Source organism: Triticum urartu, chromosome 4A (genome assembly GCF_056163025.1).
Source record: "Triticum urartu cultivar PI428250 chromosome 4A, HENAU_Tu73, whole genome shotgun sequence".
In the NCBI taxonomy this organism is placed as follows: Eukaryota; Viridiplantae; Streptophyta; class Magnoliopsida; order Poales; family Poaceae; genus Triticum; species Triticum urartu.
Window position 1 is genome coordinate 116,556,848 of NC_141876.1, and position 24,656 is coordinate 116,581,503.

The 24,656-nt window shown below is 48.9% G+C and overlaps 1 protein-coding gene across 1 annotated transcript; it reads right to left on the reverse strand.

Moving 5' to 3' along the window:
• Positions 1-22,088: 22,088 nt before the first annotated feature.
• On the reverse strand, positions 22,089-24,420 carry LOC125550981 (F-box/FBD/LRR-repeat protein At1g13570-like). The gene is made up of 3 exons (XM_048714120.2): positions 23,102-24,420; positions 22,874-23,017; positions 22,089-22,756 (listed from the first exon to the last, which is right to left on the reverse strand). Exons 1-3 carry the CDS (start codon positions 24,404-24,406, stop codon positions 22,349-22,351), a joined length of 1,857 nt encoding a protein of 618 aa, XP_048570077.2. The 5' UTR covers positions 24,407-24,420; the 3' UTR covers positions 22,089-22,348.
• Positions 24,421-24,656: the final 236 nt, after the last annotated feature.

Below are 24,656 nucleotides of genomic sequence, written 5' to 3' on the forward strand. Positions count from 1 at the left end.
AATACCCGGAGTGCGCCGCCTGTTACTTCGAATCTCTAAGTTTCGCGGATCATCAGTAAGGCAAGTAACACTTTGATCATGCATTTTCTACTACCCAGTTTTATTGCATTAGATCAATCCTCAAACATTCCATGATTAGGATCTAATTAAATTGTGGGATGGGAAGTAGTTGAGGTAGTACATATCACCTGTTGTATATCAAACCTTTGGGGAGTTACTTCTACGTTTGCCATTATGCCATGCTATGCTAGTAGACGTGGATTGGGTGAGTGATATCCATGACAGATGTGAGTTTGTTAATTAATGGTTTATCTAAGGTGGCAACTTAAATACACATCTGGGTGGATTGAGGTACCTGGGTATTCCAGGATTGCCTGTTTTTCTTTATGGACCGCCACCCAGGCCCAAAGGGATCATGAGACTATTCATACTAGAAACTTCCGTGTGCAGCCACAAGCTATTATGGGCTCTAGCATAGTTGACTAAGTCGTGCGAACTCTTACAGTGGTAGACTAGCAGATATAGGGGATGTAGGTGGTACGGTCTACCCGATCATAAGGTGCTAGCGCTTCTGAAAGACTATGTCTCGGTCATCCGTCTTCTCAAACACCATGTAGTGCGAGAAACCAAACGGAGGCGATCGAGTCTTGTGGGGAAAAGTGTGCAAACCTCTGCAGAGTGTAATAAACTAATCATGATTAGTCGTGTCCCTAGTTATGGACATCTTGAGTATCTAGTACTTGGATTATCATGTGAATCTCAACATGTTACTCTAAATTAATTGTATGGGGTTTTGTTAATGATGATGCTTAATTGGGATTGAGGATGCTGTCAACCATTCTCAATGTTTAACAACTACCATGATAGTTAAATAAAATGTATTCCTTTGTAGTAGGGAAAAATTGGCTTTACGCAAAACTGTAACCATAGAGCTTTCCACCAGCCAAATATGCATATAGTATAGCAGTTTCATTCCATTACTCTCTATGTGTTACCTTGCCAGCATATTCCATGTGCTAACCCATTTCGGGCTGCAACGTTAATGTTGCAGACTTTTCAGACGACGATTAAGGAGTTTTTAGGTCGTGGTTCTATACTCAGTGATGCCGTTGGACTTGATGGACTCACTTATCTTCCAAGCCTTCCGCTGTTATCGTTATTAGATGGCCTTAAGCTATATTTATTGTAATAAGTTCTCTTTTGAGACTCTCGATGTAATAAGTGTGTGATTGCTACTCTGTTATAAATCCTCCGAGTACTGTGTGGTGTCAGCATTACTGATCTAGGGATGACATCGGAGCACAGAGATCAGACTGTTTGAGGTCTGGTCGCTACAGAGATGGTATCAGAGCACACGCTGACTGTAGGACACGACCACTAAGCTAAAGACCTGGAATACTATTCACCCTCTTCTCTTCTGACCTCTCATCTTTTCTACTCTTTAGGATGGCGGATGCAAGGAACAAGTTCACGCAACCGGAAGAAGATACACCCTTCGGACGTCACTTGAAGGAAGTCACTAGATACCTGAACATAGGAGTACCAAGCTTCACCGGAACCTACAACGCCACTTTACCTGAAGAAGAGCGCTGGATGATTCAAGTTCAAGTTCCCAGAAGGACGTTCATGCCAGTCACTGATCCCATAGGGTTTTCTTTTGATGCACCAACTTGGAGTCTAGGAAAGAGCATGGCAGCTCACATCACCATGAGACGCATTGGAGAAGTCTACCGCAATGATCTCAAGGATACTATTTACCAGATTTGTGGGCGCCGAGATGAGCACTGGGAGATGATCAGCACCAGAAAGGATAGATCAATTGCAGCTTTTATCCAGGAGTTAAACCATCACATTCGACGACAGGAGAACCAGATGTGTGCCGACATGATAGACCTGAAGAAGGCAAGGACAAGAATCAAAGAACTGGAGGAAGAACTCAAGGCTACACGTGAAGATTATGAAGAGGAAATTGAAGTATTGGTGGAGAAGAATGACGATCTGATCAAGAAGATCGGAATATTTATGGGAGACCCAACACCAGTAGATGAAGACGAAGAACCCAAGGAGATTCGCCCGGAAGACTACATCATCATCAACAACACCGATTCGAACCCAGATGATAGCAATGATGACTATATTGATGAAGCAGGAGCAGATATCATGGAGTCTGCAACCGAAGAATATTTCTAGTAGACCACCTCATTAGTAGTAGTAGTCCAGCATGTAAATACAGTAGTCCGAGCACTTTTGCGATAGTTAGATCGATTGTATGCCCTTGTTTGATTGAATGAAGTGAATTGTTTGATTTTGCCTCATGTGCATATGGATAGTGTTTTCTCTTTAGACCCCCTCTATTCTTAAATCTCATCTTTTCTGAACCCTCAGATGCCTCCAAGACGTGACCCCGGATTTACCTTTCCACCGGAGCTCACCCAGTTGATCCAGCAGCAGAACACATTGATGCAGTTGCTAGTCCAGAATCAGAATCAAGGGAACAACAACAACAACCCACCACCACCACCACCTGTTGATCACTTAGCCCGTTTTCTTAGGCTAAATCCGCTGGTGTTTTCCAGTAGCACCGAGCCGATAGTAGCAGATGATTGGCTCCGCAAGACAGCTAGAGAGTTGACCACAGCAGGATGCACAGATGCGGAGAAGGTGAAGTTTGCCGCACATCAGCTTGAAGGACCCGCAGCATCATGGTGGGAGAATTTCACAGCCACTTTCCCTGTCGACACTGTCACATGGGACCAGTTTCAGCAGGCTTTTCGTACTGCCCATGTTTCAGCAGGAGCTATGGCCATGAAGAAGCATGAGTTTCGCAACTTGCGCCAAGGAGGACGGACAGTTGGCCAGTATGTGGAGGACTTTAATAAATTAGCACGTTATGCCCCAGATGACGTTGCTACCGATGCAGCTAAGCAGGAGAAGTTTCTGGAAGGACTGAATGATGAGTTGAGCATGCAGTTGATGGTAGCAACCTTCAACAACTACCAGGAGTTGGTAGACCGTGATCTTATGATTGAAGGAAAGCAGCAGCAAATTGAGAACCGCAAGAGGAAGTATGGACAAGGAAAGTACCATTCAGGAGCTCAGCAGAAGCCATGTTTTACCCCTAGACCGGGAGCAAATTTTCAGCATACCCATGGAGGAGGTAGCTCGCACAATCACAATGGCACCAAGAATGGTAATGGGAATGGAGGAAGCAATGGCCAGAATCGCACCAACCCATCAACCCCAGCCAAGAAGGACCTGAGCCAAGTCACTTACTTTAAGTGCCAGAAGACCGGACATTATGCCAATGAATGTCCTGAATCCCAGAATGGAAATGGCAATGGAAGCTCTAGGAAGAAGCCGAACCCTTTCAACAGGGGACAAGTGAACCACGTTAGCGTGGAGGAGGTTGAAGAGCAGCCGGATGCAGTAATCGGTAAGTTTTTGGTAAAGTCATTTACTGCACTCGTTCTTTTCGATACTGGTGCATCGCATTCATACATATCAAGGGGATTTGTGGATAAGTATAAACTGCCAACCCAAGCCCTTAGGTCACCCATGTTAGTAACCTCGCCTGGAGCAGAATATATGGCTAGTCTATGGTGTGATCGGTTACCATTAAGGATTGGTAACTATGTTTTTCCCTCAGACCTAATAGTATTGGGATCCCAAGGATTGGATGTGATATTAGGCATGGATTGGTTATCAAAGTATGAAGGGAATATTGAATGTGCTAGTAAGTCAATTTTTTACCACCCCAGAAGGGAGAAGGATCAAGTATGTATCCCGACATGTGCCAAAGAGGACACAAGTAAATTGCTTAACAGGAGTTGTGCAGGAGGAAGTACTAGTGGTAAAGGAATTCCCTGATGTATTTCCAGAGGAGTTGCCAGGCATGCCACCAGATAGAGACATTGAGTTTTTGATTGAGCTAATGCCAGGCACAGGGCCAATATCAAAGAGACCATACAGGATGCCTGCAAAGGATTTGATGGAAATTAAGAAGCAGATTAAAGAGTTACTGGATAAGGGATATATTCGCCCAAGTTCTTCACCTTGGGGATCGCCAGTACTTCTAGTGGAGAAGAAGGATGGATCATTAAGAATGGTTGTCGATTATCGGGGATTGAATGAAGTAACGATTAAGAACAAGTACCCACTACCAATGATCAATGATCTGTTTGATCGATTGCAAGGAGCTAAGGTATTTTCCAAGATCGATCTGCGAGCAGGATACCACCAGTTGAAGATTCGAGAACAGGATATTCCTAAGACAGCTTTTACCACCAGGTATGGGCTGTACGAGTATACCGTTATGTCATTTGGTCTGACTAACGCACCTGCCTATTTTATGAACATGATGAACAAAGTGTTTATGGAGTTCTTGGATAAGTTCGTCGTGGTGTTCATTGATGATATCCTGGTTTACTCAAAAACTAAGAGGAGCATAAGGAACATTTGCGTTTGGTTCTTGGAAAGCTCAGAGAACATCAATTATATGCCAAGTTCAGCAAATGTGAGTTTTGGTTGAAGGAAGTAGGATTCCTCGGACACGTTATATCCGGAGAAGGAATAGTAGTTGATCCCACTAAAGTTGATACCGTGACCAAGTGGGAAGCACCAACCACAGTTGGAGAGATATGAAGTTTTCTTGGACTCGCCGGATACTACCGGAGATTTATTGAGAAATTCTCAAAGATTGCGAAGCCTATGACTGAGTTGTTGAAGAAGGATACCAAGTTCATATGGACTGAGGAGTGTGAGACTAGTTTCCAGGAGTTGAAGACACGCTTGGTTACTTCACCAGTGTTGATTTTGCCAGATCAGACCAAGGATTATGAGGTGTATTGTGACGCTTCACGTCGAGGACTTGGAGCAGTGCTTATGCAGGAAGGAAGATTTGTTTCATATGCCTCAAGACAACTTAAGCCTCATGAGTTGAATTATGCTACACATGATTTGGAGTTAGCAGCCGTAGTGCATGCTTTGAAAACATGGAGACATTTCCTCATTGGAAACCATTGTGAGGTGTATACGGATCATAAGAGTTTGAAGTATATTTTCACACGGAAGGATTTGAATCTCGGACAAAGGAGATGGTTGGAGCTCATCAAGGATTACGATATGAGATTGCATTACCATCCCGGAAAGGCTAATGTAGTAGCTGACACATTAAGCCGTAAGAGCCATGTCAACACATTAATGACGGTAGAAATACCAAAGGAGTTAGCAGAAAATCTTCGTGAACTATGTTTGGAAATAGTTCCGAGAGGCTATGTAGCAGCATTGGAGATTCAGTCAACTTTGATGGATAGAATCAGAGAAGCTCGGAAGACTGACAAAGAGATTGCCTCAATAAAGGAGAAACTGAGCAAAGGAAAAGCTAAAGGATTTCGTGAGGATGAGCACGACACCCTATGGTTTGAAGACCGTGTTTATGTGCCCAATGACCCGGAGATCAGGAAGTTGATTCTACAAGAGGCACACGATTCACCATATTCGATTCACCCAGGAAATACCAAGATGTTTTTGGATTTGAAGGATATTTTCTGGTGGATCGGAATGAAGAAGGATATTGCGGAGTATGTAGCAGTTTGTGATGTGTGTCAGAGAGTAAAAGCAGAGCATCAGAAGCCAGCAGGATTGTTACAACCATTGCCGATACCCGAATGGAAGTGGGATAAGTTAGGTATGGATTTTATCACGGGATTACCCAGGACTCGTTCAGGCTATGACTCGATTTGGGTTGTAGTCGATCGATTGACGAAGGTAGCTCATTTCATCCCAGTAAAGACCACTTACACCAGTGCTAAGTTGGCAAAGATATACATGACCAGGATCGTATGTCTGCATGGAGTTCCGAGGAGTATCGTATCAGATAGAGGAACCCAGTTTACCTCAAAGTTCTGGAAGCAGTTGCACGAAACTTTGGGTACCAGGCTAGAATTCAGTACAGCTTTTCATCTACAGACAGATGGACAGACCGAGAGAGTCAATCAGATTTTGGAGGATATGATGAGAGCTTGTGCGCTAGATTACGGATATAGTTGGGACGAAAATTTGCCATATGCAGAGTTCTCTTACAACAACAGTTACCAAACCAGTTTAAAGATGGCCCCTTTCGAAGCTTTGTACGGAAGGAGGTGCAGGACACCGTTATCGTGGGACGAAGTTGGAGATCGCCAGTTGTTTGGACCGGATCTGATTAAGGAGTCTGAACAGAAAGTGAAATTGATTCGTGATAGGCTCAAGGTAGCTCAGTCCAGACAGAAGAGCTACGCAGATTCTAAACGCAAGGAGACAGTTTACGAAGTCGGAGACCGAGTTTATCTTCGAGTATCTCCACTTCGGGGAACAAAGCGTTTTGGGGTTAAAGGAAAGTTAGCGCCACGATTTGTAGGACCATATCGAGTTTTGGAGCGTATGGGAGAAGTGGCCTACAAGTTGGAATTGCCCGAAGGATTGTCAGCAGTTCATAATGTGTTCCACGTTTCTCAGTTGAAGAAGTGCCACGCAGAGATGGCTGACATACCCTTGAGAGACACAGTGCCATTGGAAACAATTCAGTTGGATAACGATTTGACCTATGAGGAGAAACCAGTTAAGATTCTCGAGTTTGCCAGTCGAGTCACTCGCAGCAAGGTTATCACGTTTTGCAAGATTCAGTGGAGCCACCACACAGAGGATGAAGCCACCTGGGAGCGAGAGGAAGATTTCCTCAAGGACCACCCTCACCTATTTTCTAGCCAACCCGAATCTCGAGGGCGAGATTCATCTTAAGGGGGTAGGTTTGTAACATCCCAAATTTTCAATTTGGAATGTTATACATTAGATCATCATTGCATATCATATTTTATTTGCTTTTGGTTTTGATCCTAGAAATTCTACGCAACTCAAGGACCCACGGAGAGAGTTGGGGATTTCGTTATTTTCATATTTGAGTTTTCTCAAATTTTGAGAATAGGATCATTTGATTTTAATTATTTTATCATCCATTATTTCTATTACAAAAATATGAGAGAGGGAATAAAATGACTTTTCCAAAATAAAGAAATATTGAGGATTTAATAATAAAATCAAATAAGATTTTATTTCGGAGTTTTTCGTTATTTTATTTGAATTTAGGAAAAATGTGCGTTTTTCAAAATTGCATTTAGGCCCCAAATAAATGTTCACCTTGTGTGGCTTGATTTTAGAAGCCCGGGAAAATTAATTTCAGGATTTTTGGAGTCCGTTTAGTATTTCTTTTTATTTTTCTTCTGCGCGTAATTATTAAAAAAAAAACGACCTAACCGGGTCGTGTCCGCCTCGGCCTCTGGCCCGGCAGGCTTTATAAGCCGGGGCACCCGACCCCCACAGCCCACTGAGCCGCCGCCGCCCAAACCCTAGCGCGCCGCCGCTGCCGGACGCCGTCGCCGCCGACCCGCCGCCCGAGGTTCGCCTCGCCTTGAAATCCATGCCGCCGTTCTTTTCCGAAAAACTGTCGGTTTTTCTTTGGTTTTTTTTAGTTTCGGTTTTTTTAATAGATCGGTTTTTCCGATTTATTTATTTAGCGAGCGTTCGTTCGTTCTAGCGAACGTTCGTCGTTTTTCTTTTTCTCGGATTAAATCCGCGATTTTTCTGATCGCGATTTCTGATCCGATTTTCGTTTTAGTATAACTTTTTGCTTGTTTATCGGAATCAGGCGATTCAAGCGCCTGGAGTTTCATCTCGAAACCCTCTATCCGTTTAACCAACTTAAACAAGTTTTTTCTATTGTAAAAATTGCCTTAGATCCAGATTAGTAGAACAAAGTTGTGTTCTATCGCCGTTTGACTTTCGTTGTTTCATTTGATTTGATTCTTTCTGCCAACCGGAGTTCTTAAGTTGAACTTTCTGGTTAGATCTCTTATTTGAGTTTTACCTGTGCATTAGATGAGTACTTATTGTATGCTTGTTTGTTTGTCTGCGATAGAATACCCGGAGTGCGCCGCCTGTTACTTCGAATCTCTAGGTTTCGCGGTTCATCAGCAAGGCAAGTAACACTTTGATCATGCCTTTTCTACTACCCAGTTTTATTGCATTAGATCAATCCTCAAACATTGCAGGATTAGGATCTAATTAGATTGTGGGATGGGAAGTAGTTGAGGTAGTACATATCACCTGTTGTATATCAAACCTTTGGGGAGTTACTTCTACGTTTGCCATTATGCCATGCTATGCTAGTAGACGTGGATTGGGTGAGTGATATCCATGACAGATGTGAGTTTGTTAATTAATGGTTTATCTAAGGTGGCAACTTAAATACACATCTGGGTGGATTGAGGTACCTGGGTATTCCAGGATTGCCTGTTTTTCTTTATGGACCGCCACCCAGGCCCAAAGGGATCATGAGACTATTCATACTAGAAACTTCCGTGTGCAGCCACAAGCTATTATGGGCTCTAGCATAGTTGACTAAGTCGTGCGAACTCTTACAGTGGTAGACTAGCAGATATAGGGGATGTAGGTGGTACGGTCTACCCGATCATAAGGTGCTAGCGCTTCTGAAAGACTATGTCTCGGTCATCCGTCTTCTCAAACACCATGTAGTGCGAGAAACCAAACGGAGGCGATCGAGTCTTGTGGGGAAAAGTGTGCAAACCTCTGCAGAGTGTAATAAACTAATCATGATTAGTCGTGTCCCTAGTTATGGACATCTTGAGTATCTAGTACTTGGATTATCATGTGAATCTCAACATGTTACTCTAAATTAATTGTATGGGGTTTTGTTAATGATGATGCTTAATTGGGATTGAGGATGCTGTCAACCATTCTCAATGTTTAACAACTACCATGATAGTTAAATAAAATGTATTCCTTTGTAGTAGGGAAAAATTGGCTTTACGCAAAACTGTAACCATAGAGCTTTCCACCAGCCAAATATGCATATAGTATAGCAGTTTCATTCCATTACTCTCTATGTGTTACCTTGCCAGCATATTCCATGTGCTGGCCCATTTTGGGCTCCAACGTTAATGTTGCAGACTTTTCAGACGACGATTAAGGAGTTTTTAGGTCGTGGTTCTATACTCAGTGATGCCGTTGGAGTTGATGGACTCACTTATCTTCCAAGCCTTCCGCTGTTATCGTTATTAGATGGCCTTAAGCCATATTTATTGTAATAAGTTCTCTTTTGAGACTCTCGATGTAATAAGTGTGTGATTGCTACTCTGTTATAAATCCTCCGAGTACTGTGTGGTGTCAGCATTACTGATCCAGGGATGACACCGGAGCACAGAGATCAGACTGTTTGAGGTCTGGTCGCTACATAGTAGGAGTAGGTTTCCCCCTTTCCTAGTCCTATTAGGAGAAGAAGGAAGGAGAGGAAGAAGAGAAGGAAAGGGGGGTCGGCCCCCTTAGCCCTAGTCCAATTCGGTTTGGGCTAGGGGGCACCTCTTGACCTACTTCCTCTCTTCCACCACTAGTCCCATAAGGCCCAATAACTTCCCGAAGGGGGTTCCGGTAACCCCCGGTACTCCGAAACTTATCTGAAACGACCCGAACCATTCCGGTGTCCGAGTGTAACCTTCCAATATATGAATCTTTATGTCTCGACCATTTCGAGACTCCTCGTCATGTTCGTGATCTCATCCGGGACTCTGAACAACCTTCGATACATAATATCACATAACTCATAATACATATCGTCATCAAACGTTAAGCGTGCGGACCCTACGGGTTCGAGAACTATGTAGACATGACCGAGAGTCCGAGACACATCTCCGGTCAATAACAAATAGCGGAACTTGGATGCTCATATTGGTTCCTACATATTCTATGAAAATCTTTATCGGTCAAACCGCATAACAAAATACGTTGTTCCCTTTGTAATCGGTATGTTACTTGCCCGAGATTCGATCGTCGGTGTCATCATACCTAGTTCAATATCATTACCGGCAAGTCTCTTTACTCGTTCCGTAATGCATCATCCCGTGACTAACTCATTAGTCACATTGCTTGCAAGGCTCATAGTGATGTGCATTACCAAGAGGGCCCAGAGATACCTCTCTGATACACGGAGTGACAAATCCTAATCTCGATCTATGCCAACTCAACAAACACCATCGGAGACACCTGTAGAGCATCTTTATAATCACCCAGTTACGTTGTGACGTTTGATAGCACACAAGGTGTTCCTCCGGTATTCTGGAGTTGCATAATCTCATAGTCATAGGAACAGGTATAAGTCATGAAGAAAGCAATAGCAATAAACTAAACGATCATAGTGCTAAGGTAATGGATGTGTCTAGTCCATCACATCATTCTCTAATGATGTGATCCCGTTCATCAAATGAAAACACATGTCCATGGCTAGGAAACTTAACCATCTTTGATTAACGAGCTAGTCAAGTAGAGGCATAGTAGGGACACTCTGTTTGTCTATGTATTCACATATGTACTAAGTTTCCGGTTAATACAATTCTAGCATGAATAATAAATATTTATCATAATATAAGAAAATATAAATAACAACTTTATTATTGCCTCTAGGGCATATTTCCTTCAGCTTGCTCATGCACGAGCCCGACAACGAGGACACCCCCGACCTGGAGAAGACGAGGCCTCGCCGTCGCCGCTGCCACACGGCCTTTGACCGGCGGCGGCGAGGGGGAGGCGCGAAGAAGACGGCTGTCGGCGGCGGTGGTTGGTTCGCCGCCCGTTTCGCTCATGCGGACCAACGCGGGGGCAAGTTTCTTCTCTTTAATGTTTCGAATACATATGGATCAAACAAACGTAAGATTAATACAACACAAATTTGATTTGCATTTCAACTTGTAAAACATTCAAATTTACATGACAGGTAGCAATCAATTTAACTATGATGTATGTATTGATCAAAATGGGAAGTTGCAAGTAAATTTCATTTCTTCACAATTATGTTTGTCATGTAAGCGGTAGGACCATAAAAACACAATCGATAAACTTGGGAAGGAAATACATTTGCTTTAGGGCCTCTAGTGAATCTTATGTACTCCACATTAATTACCTCTAGAAACAATCCTTACATTGTAAGAAAGAATGGTCCTCACTACCATTGGATGTATAATAGACCATAACTAATGACATCTCTCCTAGGTAAGCTGGCCAGCATGTCGACCAATGAGTACAAGATGATAAAGGATGTTCGTCATGATTCATGACAACGAACGCCTCAAGGATGAGCTCAAGGCCATGCAAGCATTCCTGCTCATGATGGTAGACGTGGAGGAACCTGACCACCAAGCTAAGCTTCATGTTGATGCTGTGCAAGAGTTGTCTTATGCGATTGAAGACAAAGTCGACAAGTTTATGTCACTTATGAACCATGATCCAATTCCAAGTTGGAAAGCTTTGGGGAGAATCTTGAAAAAAATCAAGACAAAGATAATGGACATCAAGACTTGCCATAAGATTACCAAGGATATCAAGAGCAAAGTTGAGGACATTGGCAACAAATATGCAAGGTAGAATTTTGTATTAAAGCCCTTTGTCTTTGAAGGATATGAGAAGCATATGCAGCGGTGGAGCTACACCAGAATTTTCGGGGGACGAGGATAAAATGTGAATAATTGGGGGCGAGATACTTTTTTTTCAAACCGAACCAACTTTGTTCACACGTTTATCCAAGCCTGGGGGCAATGCCCCCCTCCCCTGAACAGTAAGCTCCGTCATTGCACATATAGTATGTTTGTATCTAATTCCGCCTCCATCATCACTGAAGGGACATGATCGATGAGCCCTCCACTCCTAGAAATGAAAATGTTAACCCATGACTTTGTGCGATATGTGAATGAGAAAGGGGCAGAGAGACGAGCTTGTGAACTTGTTGAGTGACAAGGGAGGTGAACCGACAAATCAACTCAAAGATGTCTCTATTGTTGGAACCGGGGGGGTAAGACGACCCTTGCTAGATAGGTCTATAACAAGCCTGGAACAAACTTTGTCTGACAAGTTTTTGGGTCGATCTCATGAAGCCCTAGTATGATGAAGATCGTGAGTTCTATATTATCCCAATTATGCGACCAATATCAGTATCGTGCTGGAGTAGGAGGGTCCATAACTCCTCATTCACCAAATCAGAAAATTTCTAAAAGATAAAAGGTTCGTGACTACTACAGCTAGTGTTTGCATAATTTTCTGGAAAAAAAATATCACACAACTCTTGTTTAGTTGGTTGTTGGTTCATTCATAGTGTCTAGATGCACTTACTATGGGAGATAGTGACGCCTTGTGTCTCATGTGGGTCAGTCCGTGTCCCATGTCCTACTCCTTCACGCTGGTGACCGCACCTTCACTTCGTGGTGTTCACGGCCGTCTGACATGGACTTGGAAGGGAACAACAAGAACATGGAGGACGGGTGCCGGCCACGATGGAAGGGAACAACAAGGACATGGAGGAGGGGCGCCGGCCATGATTTAGACTAGGGTAGGGTCATGAGCTTTTGTTTAATCAAAGATGTTGAAATGTAAAGAATGTTGTTCGGTTTAAATGAAAATCAACCAGTTTGCATGAAATTTGTTTGATTTGTTTAAATCTAGTTTGAAATGTATGTGGGCATTGTCAGATGGCCGGCTTCCGCATCACTATTCGCAGACCAGACCGCAGACAAAATACTGTGTCCATTTTAGGGACCGGCGATGGAGATGCCCTAATGCCGGATTCCTCATGCATATGACGCAAATGATTTGCCGTGCACATCTATGAATGGAATAACGAACCCATAAAGGCCACAAAAGAGAGCTTTTTTGGAACGGAGACGCTAGAAGCGTCCGGCTTTAAATTAATAAAGCCCATAAGGCAGCATGGTTCAAAAGATTACAGACTTAGCAAACTAAGGAAAGTATCAACTGGGGTAGAACATAAGATTCATCGCGACATAAATATTACAGCCATCCAAACATATCAGCGCAACGACCTAGATAATAGACTTGCCACAAAAGGCACCCCAAAAGCAACTTCAGCTCGCCGGCTCCTGTCTTGCCTGTGCCTGAATAATCTTGATGCGCGCCATGGCTTCTGACATGCGCTCAGCATCGCGCTCCTTCCCCAGAGGGGTCCACATCTGCAAAAATAGGTGGCATTTGAAGATCACGTCTGCAGGATGGTGAGGAAATTTTTTCTCAATCGTAATCTTGTTACGCGTCGTCCAAATAGCCCAGAGCAGCGCCCCTACGCAACGCCAAGCGATTCTACTGGTAATCCCTTTTGTGGACTTGAGGATGGAAACTAGTTGATGCCCCGAGGCAGGGTTCCAGTCTGTGTGGAAGGCCTCCCGAACCGCACTCCACGCAAACCTGGCCAAATGGCATCTAAAAAATACATGGTTCGCATCTTCGCCTAGTCCGCAAATCGAGTAAGTACCATCAGCCGGACCATTTTGTTTGGCCACATTATCCGACGTAGGCAGCCTATTCCTAAGCATTTGCCACATGAAGATTTTAATCTTCAAAGGTAGGCCTGCCTTCCACAGCCCCTTAGCTATATCAAGCGCTGGCCCTTCAGTAAGCTTGTTATACAGGGACTTAATCGAGAAATTTCTCGAAGCTGTCAAGCTCCATTCTACTGTGTCAACCGTCGTCCCTAGATGGTTGACACCGATCTGCTGAACCAGCCCATCCTAGGACGCACGCTCTTCATTCGTAAGGGACCGCATAAAGTGGATCACCGGAGGATCGGTTCGGATTGCCTCCCCAACTAGGACGTTAGTGTTAGTTGGGGTGGCTTTGCCAAAGGGGAGAGTCACCCAGCCAATGGTCGAGCCAAAACCGGGTTGATTGGCCATTGTTAATGTGAAATTTGGCCCCAATGTCAAAAGCCGACCGCACCGCTTGGAGCCCTCTCCAAAACACGGAGCCGTTGGCCGAGGCAGTTAAGGGGTTCCCGTTCGGGAAATACTTGGCTCTTAACAGTTTCGCCCAGAGCCCCGACTCATCTTGGGCCAACCGCCACCACCATTTGGCAAGGAGGGCGACATTCATAAGTTTGGAATTGAGTATTCCCAATCCTCCAAAAAAATTGGCCTACAAACCGCCGCCCATTTGACTAGGTGGTATTTCCTCTTGATTCCAGTTCCTTCCCAAAAGAACCGGGCTCTCGGAGTGTCTAGCTTAGCGTGAACGCCGTCAGCTAGTAAGAACATCCCCATTATGAAAAGGGGAAGAGAAGAGAGACTCGAGTTCGTCAGAATAAGCCTTGCGGCAGAGGACATGAATCTCCCACGCCACGAGCTTACCCTATTGGCCACTTTCCCGTATAGAGGCTCCCACTCGAAAATCGATAGTTTGCGGTGAGATATAGGAAGCCCTAGGTACTTAATTGGAAAGCTCCCCAGCTTGCAATTAAGTAGGTTTGCCACACATGTGTTGTGCTGGTCATCCATCCCCATGGTAATGACCTCACTCTTAAGAAAGTTAATCTTGAGTCCGGAGAGGAGCTCAAAAGCTAGTAGCAAGAGTTTTATCATAGCAATACTATGGTCGTCCGGGTTAAACAGCAACAAAGTGTCGTCTGCGTATTGAAGGTGTGTCACACCACCTGGAATGAGATGTGGGACAAGCCCCTTGATGTGTCTAGCCTCCCTGGCCTTGGGCAGCAGGGCAGCCAAAGCGTCCGCCACAAAGTTAAAGACGAGAGGGGAGACGGGGTCGCCTTGTCTAAGGCCTTTCCTATTGCGAAAGAACTTACCCATTTCGCCATTGACAATAACCGAGGTGTTGCCACTCGAGATCAGATGCATGATCCGGTGGACGAACCCTGCCTCAAAACCCTTTTTGAGGAGGACCTCCCGTACAAACTCCCAGTTTACACGGTCATACGCTTTTTCGAAATCTAGTTTGAGGATGACGCCCTGGCCCCGCGTACGTTTCAGCTCATGGATTATCTCTGTAAGGGCAATAGGCCCTTCCAGGATGTTCCTGCCTTTAAGAAAAGCGGTCTGGCTTTTGCTAATGACATGTTGAGCGATCGGCGCTAACCTAGAAGCGTAGGCTTTGGCACATATCTTGAAAGGAACGTTTATGAGCGTGATCGGCCGAAACTGCTTAATTGATTCCGCCCCTTTAACCTTTGGGATCAAGCAGATAGCCCCATAATTGAGACGTGTCAGGTCCATCGTACCGAGGGCAAAACCGTTGAGAATCGCTTGAAACAAGTCCCTAAGCGTCGGCCAAAACCATTTGAAGAACTCCACCGGCCAGCCATCCGGGCCAGGAGCCGTGTCGTTCTTCATATCAGCTAGCGCACGATCGAGCTTTTGGGGCGAAAAGTTCACCATCAAGGCGTTGTTTTCCTGCTGCGAGACACGCTCGTGCAGACCCCATAAGTCTTCCCTGAGACTTAAGCTCTTTGCTTCGGCTGTTCCCAACAGCTCTACGAAGAAGTCGAAGATGTGCTTGACTATTTCGTTTTGGGTGACCAGTATCCCGCCCTCCGACTGAAGCCTAAGAATCGTGCTCTTGCACTTACGGCCATTAGCGTATGCGTGGAAGTATCCCGTGTTGGCGTCGCCTTTCACGACCCACTTGACGCCGCCCCTACGGCGCCAATACTCCTCCTCCGCCCTGAGAATAGCCAGGACTTGGTGCTCTAAGGAGTATCTATACTCCCATTCGTCCCCAGAGAAGGATCTCACGTCCGCCTGCGCCTCTAGGCGAGCGATTTCATCCACAATGTGCTCCCTAACTCTTTTAGATTCGCTGCCATGGTTGGCCTGTAGGGTTTCGTAGTAATTTAAAAAAAATTCCTACGCACACGCAAGATCATGGTGATGCATAGCAACGAGAGGGGAGAGTGTTGTCTACGTACCCACGCAGACCGACTGCGGAAGCATTGACACAACGTAGAGGAAGTAGTCGTACGTCTTCACGATCCAACCGATCAAGCACCGAAACTACGGCACCTCCGAGTTCGAGCACACGTTCAGCTCGATGACGATCCCCGGACTCCGATCCAGCAAAGTGTCGGGGAAGAGTTTCGTCAGCACGACGGCGTGGTGACGATCTTGATGCACTACAGCAGCAGGGCTTCGCCTAAACTCCGCTACAGTATTATCAAGGAATATGGTGGCTGGGGCACCGCACACGGCTAAGGAATAGATCACGTGGATCAACTTGTGTGTTTCTGGGGTGCCTCTGCCTCAGTATATAAAGGACTAGAGGGGGGAGGCTGGCCGGCCATAGGAGGCGCGCCAGGAGAGTCCTACTCCCTCTGGGAGTAGGATTCCCCCCCCCCCCCAATCCTAGTTGGAATAGGATTCCTTGAGGGGGGAAAGAGAGAGAGGGGGGCCGGCCACCTCTGCTAGTCCTAATAGGACTAGGGGAAGGGGGGAGGCACGCGGCCACCTTGGGCTGCCCCTTTCTCCTTTCCACTAAGGCCCATATGGTTCCCGGGGGGTTCCGGTAACCTTCCCGGTACTCCGGTAAAATCCCGATTTCACCCGGAACACTTCCGATATCCAAACATAGGCTTCCAATATATCAATCTTTACGTCTCGACCATTTCGAGACTCCTCGTCATGTCCGTGATCACATCCGGGACTTCGAACAAACTTCGGTACATCAAAAATGCATAAACTCATAATATAACTGTCATCGTAACCTTAAGCATGCGGACCCTACGGGTTCGAGAACAATGTAGACATGACCGAGACACGTCTCCGGTCAATAACCAATAGCGGGACCTGGATGCCCATATTGGATCCTACATCTTCTACGAAGATCTTTATCGGTCAGACCGCATAACAACATACGTTGTTCCCTTTGTCATCGGTATGTTACTTGCCCGAGATTCGATCGTCGGTATCCAATACCTAGTTCAATCTCGTTACCGGCAAGTCTCTTTACTCGTTCCGCAATACATCATCTCACAACTAACATATTAGTTGTAATGCTTGCAAGGCTTATGTGATGTGCATTACCGAGAGGGCCCAAAGATACCTCTCCGACAATCGGAGTGACAAATCCTAATCTCGAAATATGCCAACCCAACATCTACCTTTGGAGACACCTGTAATGCTCCTTTATAATCACCCAATTACGTTGTGACGTTTGGTAGCACCCAAAGTGTTCCTCCGGTAAACGGGAGTTGCATAATCTCATAGTCATAGGAACATGTATAAGTCATGAAGAAAGCAATAGCAACATACTAAACGATCGGGTGCTAAGCTAATGGAATGGGTCATGTCAATCAGATCATTCAACTAATGATGTGATCCCGTTAATCAAATAACAACTCATTGTTCATGGTTAGGAAACATAACCATCTTTGATTAACGAGCTAGTCAAGTAGAGGCATACTAGTGACACTTTGTTTGTCTATGTATTCACACATGTATTATGTTTCCAGTTAATACAATTCTAGCATGAATAATAAACATTTATCATGATTATAAGAAGATAAATAATAACTTTATTATTGCCTCTAGGGCATATTTCCTTCATGGCCCCCCAACCCCTGAGGAAAGCCCGCAAGGCGGCAGCCGCAGAGGACCAAAACTCTACTGGTCCTCGTTGGCGGCCAACCTGGTTACCGATGAAGGACCAGCGATTTGTGACAAGTTGGCAGAAACCATCATGTTCGAACCACGCAGTTTCGAAAAAGAATCTGCGGCTGCGACGCACACTTTCCTCCCCTAAGGATAGGATCAGAGGTACGTGGTCTGATCCAATGCGCGTTTCAGCCACTAAGGTACAGAGGGGAAACAAGACCTCCCAGTCACTTGAACAGAATACACGGTCAAGTACACATTGAACTGGCTCCCTCTGTTTGTTCGTCCACGTGTATCTTGCCCCTGTACGCGCAATCTCTCTAAGAGCAACGGCCGTGATGGCATTATTGAACAAGGACACCCTAGCCCAGTCAATGTTGTCGTTGCTCTTGTCCGCCCCCGATCGGATCAAGTTAAAGTCTCCTCCCACCAGAACTGGTAGGTTGGCTGCTTGTTTGGCCCCAACCAAAGCTGTGAGTTCTCTCAAGAACTCAGTAGACCTCGCATGATTAGCCGGCCCATACACACTTATGATCACCCAAGAGGCAAGGGAAACCCGGTGACGAACCGTGGCAGCGATATGAAACGAACCAGATTCCCACAGAATAACGTCGCAAGCATCTTTATTACATCCCATCAATTGACCACCAGAAAGGCCCACGGAAGGAGTCCAGAACCAATCAAAACGCTGGAGCGGATCGTACGCCAAAAGATCTCTCAACGAAAAATCGGCCTTAATCGTCTCCTGGAGCGCGACAAAGTCGATGCGTTCTTTGGACATATACTCTCGTAATTGCGTACGCCGCCCCACATGCCCGCAACCGCGGATATTCCAGAAGATGTATCGCATCAAATGATCCGGTTACGCAGGCGAACTCCACGGGAGCTAACCACCTTGGCCACTCGCTTCCTAGCCAGAGCCCGGCTGGAAGAAGGCAAGTCCGAGGACACCCCAGCCTCGTCTCCCTCGATGGGCAGAGCGACAACACCAGCCCCTACTGGTGCTGAAGACTGGCCGTCCACGGGCTGAACCGCCACGCTCCTGGTAGCAGTAGCCGCAAGGGCGGCCTGAGCTTCTTCACGCGCACGCACTAACAGAATAATGTCCAAAGTCGAAGAATCTAGCGCAACGCCACTATCGTGAAGAATCTCAGCAAGATGCTCGTCGGAAAAAGCATTCAGAATCTTAAAAGAGGGGGTAGGGTTACCTGCAACATCCATGTTTTTGTCAGCAGCACGGAGCTTGGCACTTTCCAGAGAAGTCATGTCCCCAAGCTTGGCCTTGGTGCGTGCGCTTGGAGCCCGAGACGCCGCCGGGGTTGCCCTTGAACGCTTGGCCTTGGCTGCCGGCCCTGAAGCCAGCACAGCCGCCCCCAACTCGCCCCCCAGCGCCGCCGCCGACTCCGCAGCATCCGTGGCCACCGTCTTGCACCCAATCTTCCGCCCAGCAGTCTTTTTGGCCTGGTGGCCGGAGCCGCTAGACAGGCGTCTGTCCGAGGCCGGTGTGGGGTCCGAGTCCATGAGGACGCAGTCCAACCTCGAGCCCCCTCCGCGCTCTAGAGAGGCAGGCAAGGCCTCGGTCTCCATGGCCACCAGCGACAGAGGCGCTGTCCCATTCCCAAGCACTTCGAAGGACGGGTCCAGAGAGCGAGCAAGGGGGGAAGGCTTACTGTCGTGTCTTGAGTCGCGATCACCCCCAGTTTTTCCCATGTCTCAGTATCTATTGAAGTGTCTTGGATGCTATCATCATGCTCGTCTGCCAGCTCGCCTATCACCGCATCTTGGCCAACCACCATCACACCGGGGCCAGACTTCTCCTTCTGTGGTACCACCGCCGAAGAATTGGGCACAATCGCACCAGTGGCAGCACCTTGGAGGGATTGCCCGCGTGTGGCCTAGGCTTGTGTGGCCCGCCCTTGCCTTGCTGACCGTCAGGCAGGGGAACGGAGGGGCCCGCCCCCGGAGCCCTTCCCCCATCCCCCAGACGCCGCGGCTGCCGCTCCAGCTCAACCCTGATCTGGTACCCTTCGTGGTTGAACCAGACCTCCATTGTGCCATTCAGCTTGGCCGGAGTCTTGCAAGCCAGTTTCATCCTCACCGGACCCAATTTTATGATGGAGAGCTCATCGACCATGATAGGCCGCCCCAACATCTTAAAAGCCTCCTTGATACGCTCGATCTTGCGATGTTTCTCAGGGATCCCGTGGAGCCGCACCCATGCTTCTGGCATCACCATTGGGGGAATCACCTCATGAACCACATCCCGCACCCTAGCAGTGATGTCGTTAATAGAGAGGAACAGCTTGCCACTTGTCCGAGCCATATGAAGAAGATCTGCAGAGGGGAATACCACCATGTAGTCATCTTCTCCCACTTGAGTGACTTGCCAGTCCCAATCCCCCGTGACCATGTGCTTGAGCTCCTGCTTGAGGACCCGCAGGTTCAGGCGGCCCGGCTCTGCAGAGAGAATTGCAGCATTGCCGACCGAGAGCGGACGTGGACCCTCAGACTCCGCCTCCTCTTCGAACTGCATACAGAAGAAGCCCTCCCCTGAAATTGCGCTTCCCATGATCTGCAGGCTTGGCTGCCAACCCCTCGTCGGACAGTGCGCAGAAGCATGTCCCTCTTCCTTGCATAGCACACATAAGGGCTGAAATTTGCACTTGGACTGATAGTGACCTAGTCTTCCGCACTTGAAGCACTCCACCTCCAGCGCCTCCGACGCGTCCTCCACCGGAATGGCTCGCCCGCTGTGCCCTTCGCACCAGGGGGAAGAGACACCGCCAGAGGTTCGGTCGCCGCCCTGGGCTTCTTGACCAGAGGGTCCCCATGGCCACCACCATAGTTGGGGGGATCCGCTGGCTTGCGCTCGAGCTCCCGGCGCCGAGCCATCTCCTTTTTCTTATTTCTTCGCTCCTGCTGCTGGATCCACTAAGGGGGAGGAGGACCCCAATCCCCCTCGCGCCCCTCTTGCTCGTGGCTCCGCTCAGATCTGCCGCTCGGTCTTGCACGCATCTCCTTCTTCGCCTTCTCCCGCAGGTCGCGCTCATGCCGCCGCTCCCCATCCGAGACCGGAGGCTCCATTGGCCTCTTCTCCGCGCGCCGCCCGCTCATCACCGCCGCCGCAAACGAAATGGAGAGAGGAGGAGGTGGGGAGATGGGATGGATGGAGCAAGCGAGGTGAGCCCAGCGCCGCACCTCTTTTCTGGATGCTGGAAACCCTAGCGAGGGGTCGAGGCAGCCGCGGCGCAGCCAAAAATAGGCGCCAGAGCTGGGCCGGGGCCGAGGCAGGCCCGGCCTGGGCCGGTCAGTACCAACAGGCCCACATAGAGCCAGCCCCCCGCGCCCAGGAGGCACACTGTCCCCCACTTGACTTGGGCCGCCGTCCCCTCCCCCAGCCTTGGAGAGTGGGCCGGCCCACGGTCTACCTGCCCCTCGACGGCCCCGGGCCCAGTGCAGGCAACCCTAGCCTCAGGGGGGACGGAGCCGCCCGCCGTCGCCTGCGGCTCGGCCGCCGTCTCCGCCAGCACCCGACCGACCGCCGCCGACACCGGCAGGCACGGCCACTCCACCTCCAAGTCCACCGGAGCCAGAAGTGCAGCCGCCGCCCGTGCCCGGATGCCCCTCGCGACACCCCCTGGAGACACCGAGCCCCTGCCCGGAGTCAGAGAGGGTCTCCAAGCACGGACTGCGACCTCACGCGGTCCCCGGCCGCCCGGAGCGAAACGGCGGCGCCCCCGCCGCTCCCCTCCGCCTGCGCACATGCCACGAAGTGACCAAGCGTCGGCCTCGCCGGCACCAGATTCCCTGCCTCCGCCGCCGAATCCACATCCTCCTCGTCCTCCGAATCGAACTCAGCCAGCGCTCAGAAGCGGCCTCCCACTGACGCCAGCGCCGCGCCTGCCCCCAAGGCCGGCCCCGCCCTCGGCGGAGAGGAGCTAGCGCCGCGCCGGACCACCTCCCAGCCCTCGCTGGCCGGAGCCAAAGGCGACCGAGGCGGGGAACCCAGGCCGTCACCAGGGGGAGCGCCTAACGGTCCGCTCATTCGAACTCTCTCTCTCCAATAGAACCTCGCCACAAAAGAGAGCTGTGATCATTTAACTCTCTACACATCCATCATTCTCTGAATATTTGTTCTGCTGAGCTTATTTTCACAATACTCCAACTCGAGTGGAGTTCCAATAGCCACTTCCTGTCTGGACCGCTGTTCGTGACAAACATCAACTTATTTTGGATATGCTACTGTGGCATGGACAGGACCTTCAGAAGTTAAGATAGAAAGGAATTCGACTACAAATCCCACTCGTCTGTGAATCCCTACTCATCAAGACCACATAAGATAGCTGACTTCTGATGGTAAATTGACATTCCATACGAGCACAATCAACCAGGGCACATCCGAGAGGGGATGTAAGTGGCAAATAAATGACGTCCGCAATCCTGTTTAGTTATTTTTTGCTAGCTTGATAGTTCATTTTCCTCAAACAAACAAAAAACCTTTTTGAACTATCATATCATAAGTGGATTTTAAACGGGATTAAACGGGACCTGGTTGACATCCGACTGAGCACACTTTTCATAGAATAATATGCTAAAGGAAATTAGTAAAGCATGAAATGGCCCACGAATATATCTCTGTCTGCCAGCATTCAGCAACACAATCAGCAGAAATTGTAGGTTTCAGCAACCCAAGCTTAAGAATCAAAACAGTGCCTTGCAGGTAGACACCGTAACAGAGCACAAACCATGTTTTTTGTTCATGTAATATAAATTAAGCTTCGTCTGATGATGAACTCAAAAGGGCCCCTGGTGCAAAAACCAAAACCTCTCTCCAAGTCTCAGTTAAGTTAACACCGGCCTTCTCCTCAGACGACGCAGCCCTGAAGGGCAGCAGTGCACGCGAACGGGTCCGTGGTGGAGAAATCAGATCCTCTCTCGAAGTTCAGCACCCACTTGTCATCTCCCTTTTCGAGTGGACTCTCGAAGAGCACCAGCGAACAGTCTCGGCTGGCCCATCTTGCGTCGAACAGAGGTTTCACTTTGGAGTTGGCCTCGGCCATCGAAGCGAAGCTCCCTTTGCAGAACACAATCACCAGCTTCGTCAGCATCCGAGCGCTCTCCAGGACGAACTTGAGGAAGGAGAGCTCGCCCCGCTCCCCTCGGAAGGCGTAGAAGACCATCAGCTTCAGGTGTGACTGGATGCACTCGATGGCACCGGCCTCGTGCCAGAACTTGATGTTGAGCTTGCCTGTGGGCTCATCAGTCTCATTGGACTGTAAATTGGTGAAATCGGTAAATACTTATTCAGCTCCAAAATGATGCATCGACAACACATACAGAATTACAGATGCAGGGGTGATGCTAGATAAGTGAGGAGATCTCACTCTCACCTCGAGATGTAGCCTCTCGACGTTGGGGAAGCATCTGAGGAAGCTCGGCAGCATCTTAGCATCGTTGCGGACACCAAAGCACACTCTTAAGCTGAGGATCTTAACGCTCGGGACCGTGGTGCTTGGGCTTGCCTTCGTCCCAGCCTGCAATGCACCCAATTTTGTGAGAAAAGTTCACCCATTGGCATAGATATCGAACAAATGGAAACTTGTGAGAGCCATTCGCACCTTGATGATGGTGTTGCCGATCGCTAGCAGGTGTCGTGCCGGCTCCAAGTAGCCAAGTAAGCTCAGCGCAGGGGCATGGCCAATCTTGACCATCCTGTGCAGGCCATCGCGGGCCGATGATGTCCAGATGATGACCCTCTCAAGGTTAGGGGCGTTCTTGACGACGATATTCAGATCGATGCCTTCTATGATCTGCACGCACCGGAGGCTGCGGCTGACGAGGGTGAGCCACTTGAGCAGAACGTTGGCCTGGATGCAGAGGATCTCCAGCACAGGGCTCCTGGCGAGGACGAAGTCCATGTCCCGGTTCACAATGGCCATGCCCAAGAGGCCCAGCTCGCGGAGGTGTGGGAACGACACTCCGCGCGGGAGGTCGGCCGTGTTAGGGAAGGCAAGGGTGCCAAGGTAGAGGCGGGTGAGGGTGGCCATGCCGAAGAAGGTGGCGGGGAGGGCCATGTCGAGCGGCCACGGGCGGTTGACGAGCATGAGCTCCCGGACGCCCTTGACGGCGAGGAGCTGGAGCCAGCGCGCGAGCAGGCCGGGGGTCTCCTGCATGTGGCATGAGATGAGGTGGACGAAGCGGAAGGGCCCCGGGTGCGCGTCGAGGATGCGGGTGATGGCGGACTCGACGCGCTGCGCGTGGGCGCGCTCGACCCGCAGGCTGGAGCCGCATCCGGCGGGGAGGAGGTCGGCGTCGACGAGGACGAGCGGGGTGGAGAGCCAGACCCGGCGCCAGCGGCAGGAGAGCGCGGCGGTGCGCGCGCCGTCCTTGGCGGGGAGGCGGGAGACGATGTTGCGGAGGAGCTCCTCAGGGAGGCCGCTGATGCGGTCGACGCCGCCGTCGTCGTCCTGTGGCGGGAGAAAGGCGGCGGAGAGGGCGGCGCGGTTGGAGACGAAGGGCTTGGGGAGGACATAGTGGAGGAAGGTCATGGCGGTGGTCACGTCGGACTCGAGGGTGACCGGGTCCATGCCGTGCTCCCGGTACATGGCCTGCGTCGCGGCGTCCATGGGGAAGGCCCGCACACGGGGGTCCAGGGCCGCCGCCGCGAGGCCTCCATGGCGCGGTCCGCGGGTGCACCGGGGTCCATGGGGACACCTGCACCGGTGCCCGTGGTCACCGCCGTCCATGGGGGCAGGTGGCCGCCGCTGACGGAACCGGCTGCGAGGGTTTGGAGATTTGGGTTTTTGAAATGCGATGGCGGAAGAAATTTGTTGGCTTTGGGCGGAGAAGACGGTGGATGACCCGGATACGATTCGCGCAGCGTGCTTCTTTGTGGGTGGTTTTTTTAGGAAGACGCTACGCATCAACCGGGTTATCTGTATGAAACATCCGTCGCCTTGACGGCCGTTCCATGTATCCACGCGTAGCAGTTCGATCTACTTTTAGCGTGCGGCTCGGTCTCCTCTCCCGATTCATTAATTTCTGAAACAACGGTCGAGTTGCAGAAACATGTATTTCGCGAGCCATTCGATACGTGATGCGAGGCGTTCAATCCTCTTCTCTAATTTCCTGCAACGATACTCTTGTTGCAAGATCTGGTCTTCTTTAATTTCC

What these genes read in the sequence shown, in the direction of transcription:
- LOC125550981 (XM_048714120.2), bottom strand. Translation starts at nt 24,406, where the DNA reads ATGCGTAGCGTCTTCCTAAAAAAACCACCCACAAAGAAGCACGCTGCG. An exon ending in TCGGCAACACCATCATCAAG is followed by an intron (nt 23,018 to 23,101) that starts GTGCGAATGGCT and finishes GGTGCATTGCAG; the next exon opens with GCTGGGACGAAGGCAAGCCC. An exon ending in TCGAGAGGCTACATCTCGAG is followed by an intron (nt 22,757 to 22,873) that starts GTGAGAGTGAGA and finishes ACCAATTTACAG; the next exon opens with TCCAATGAGACTGATGAGCC.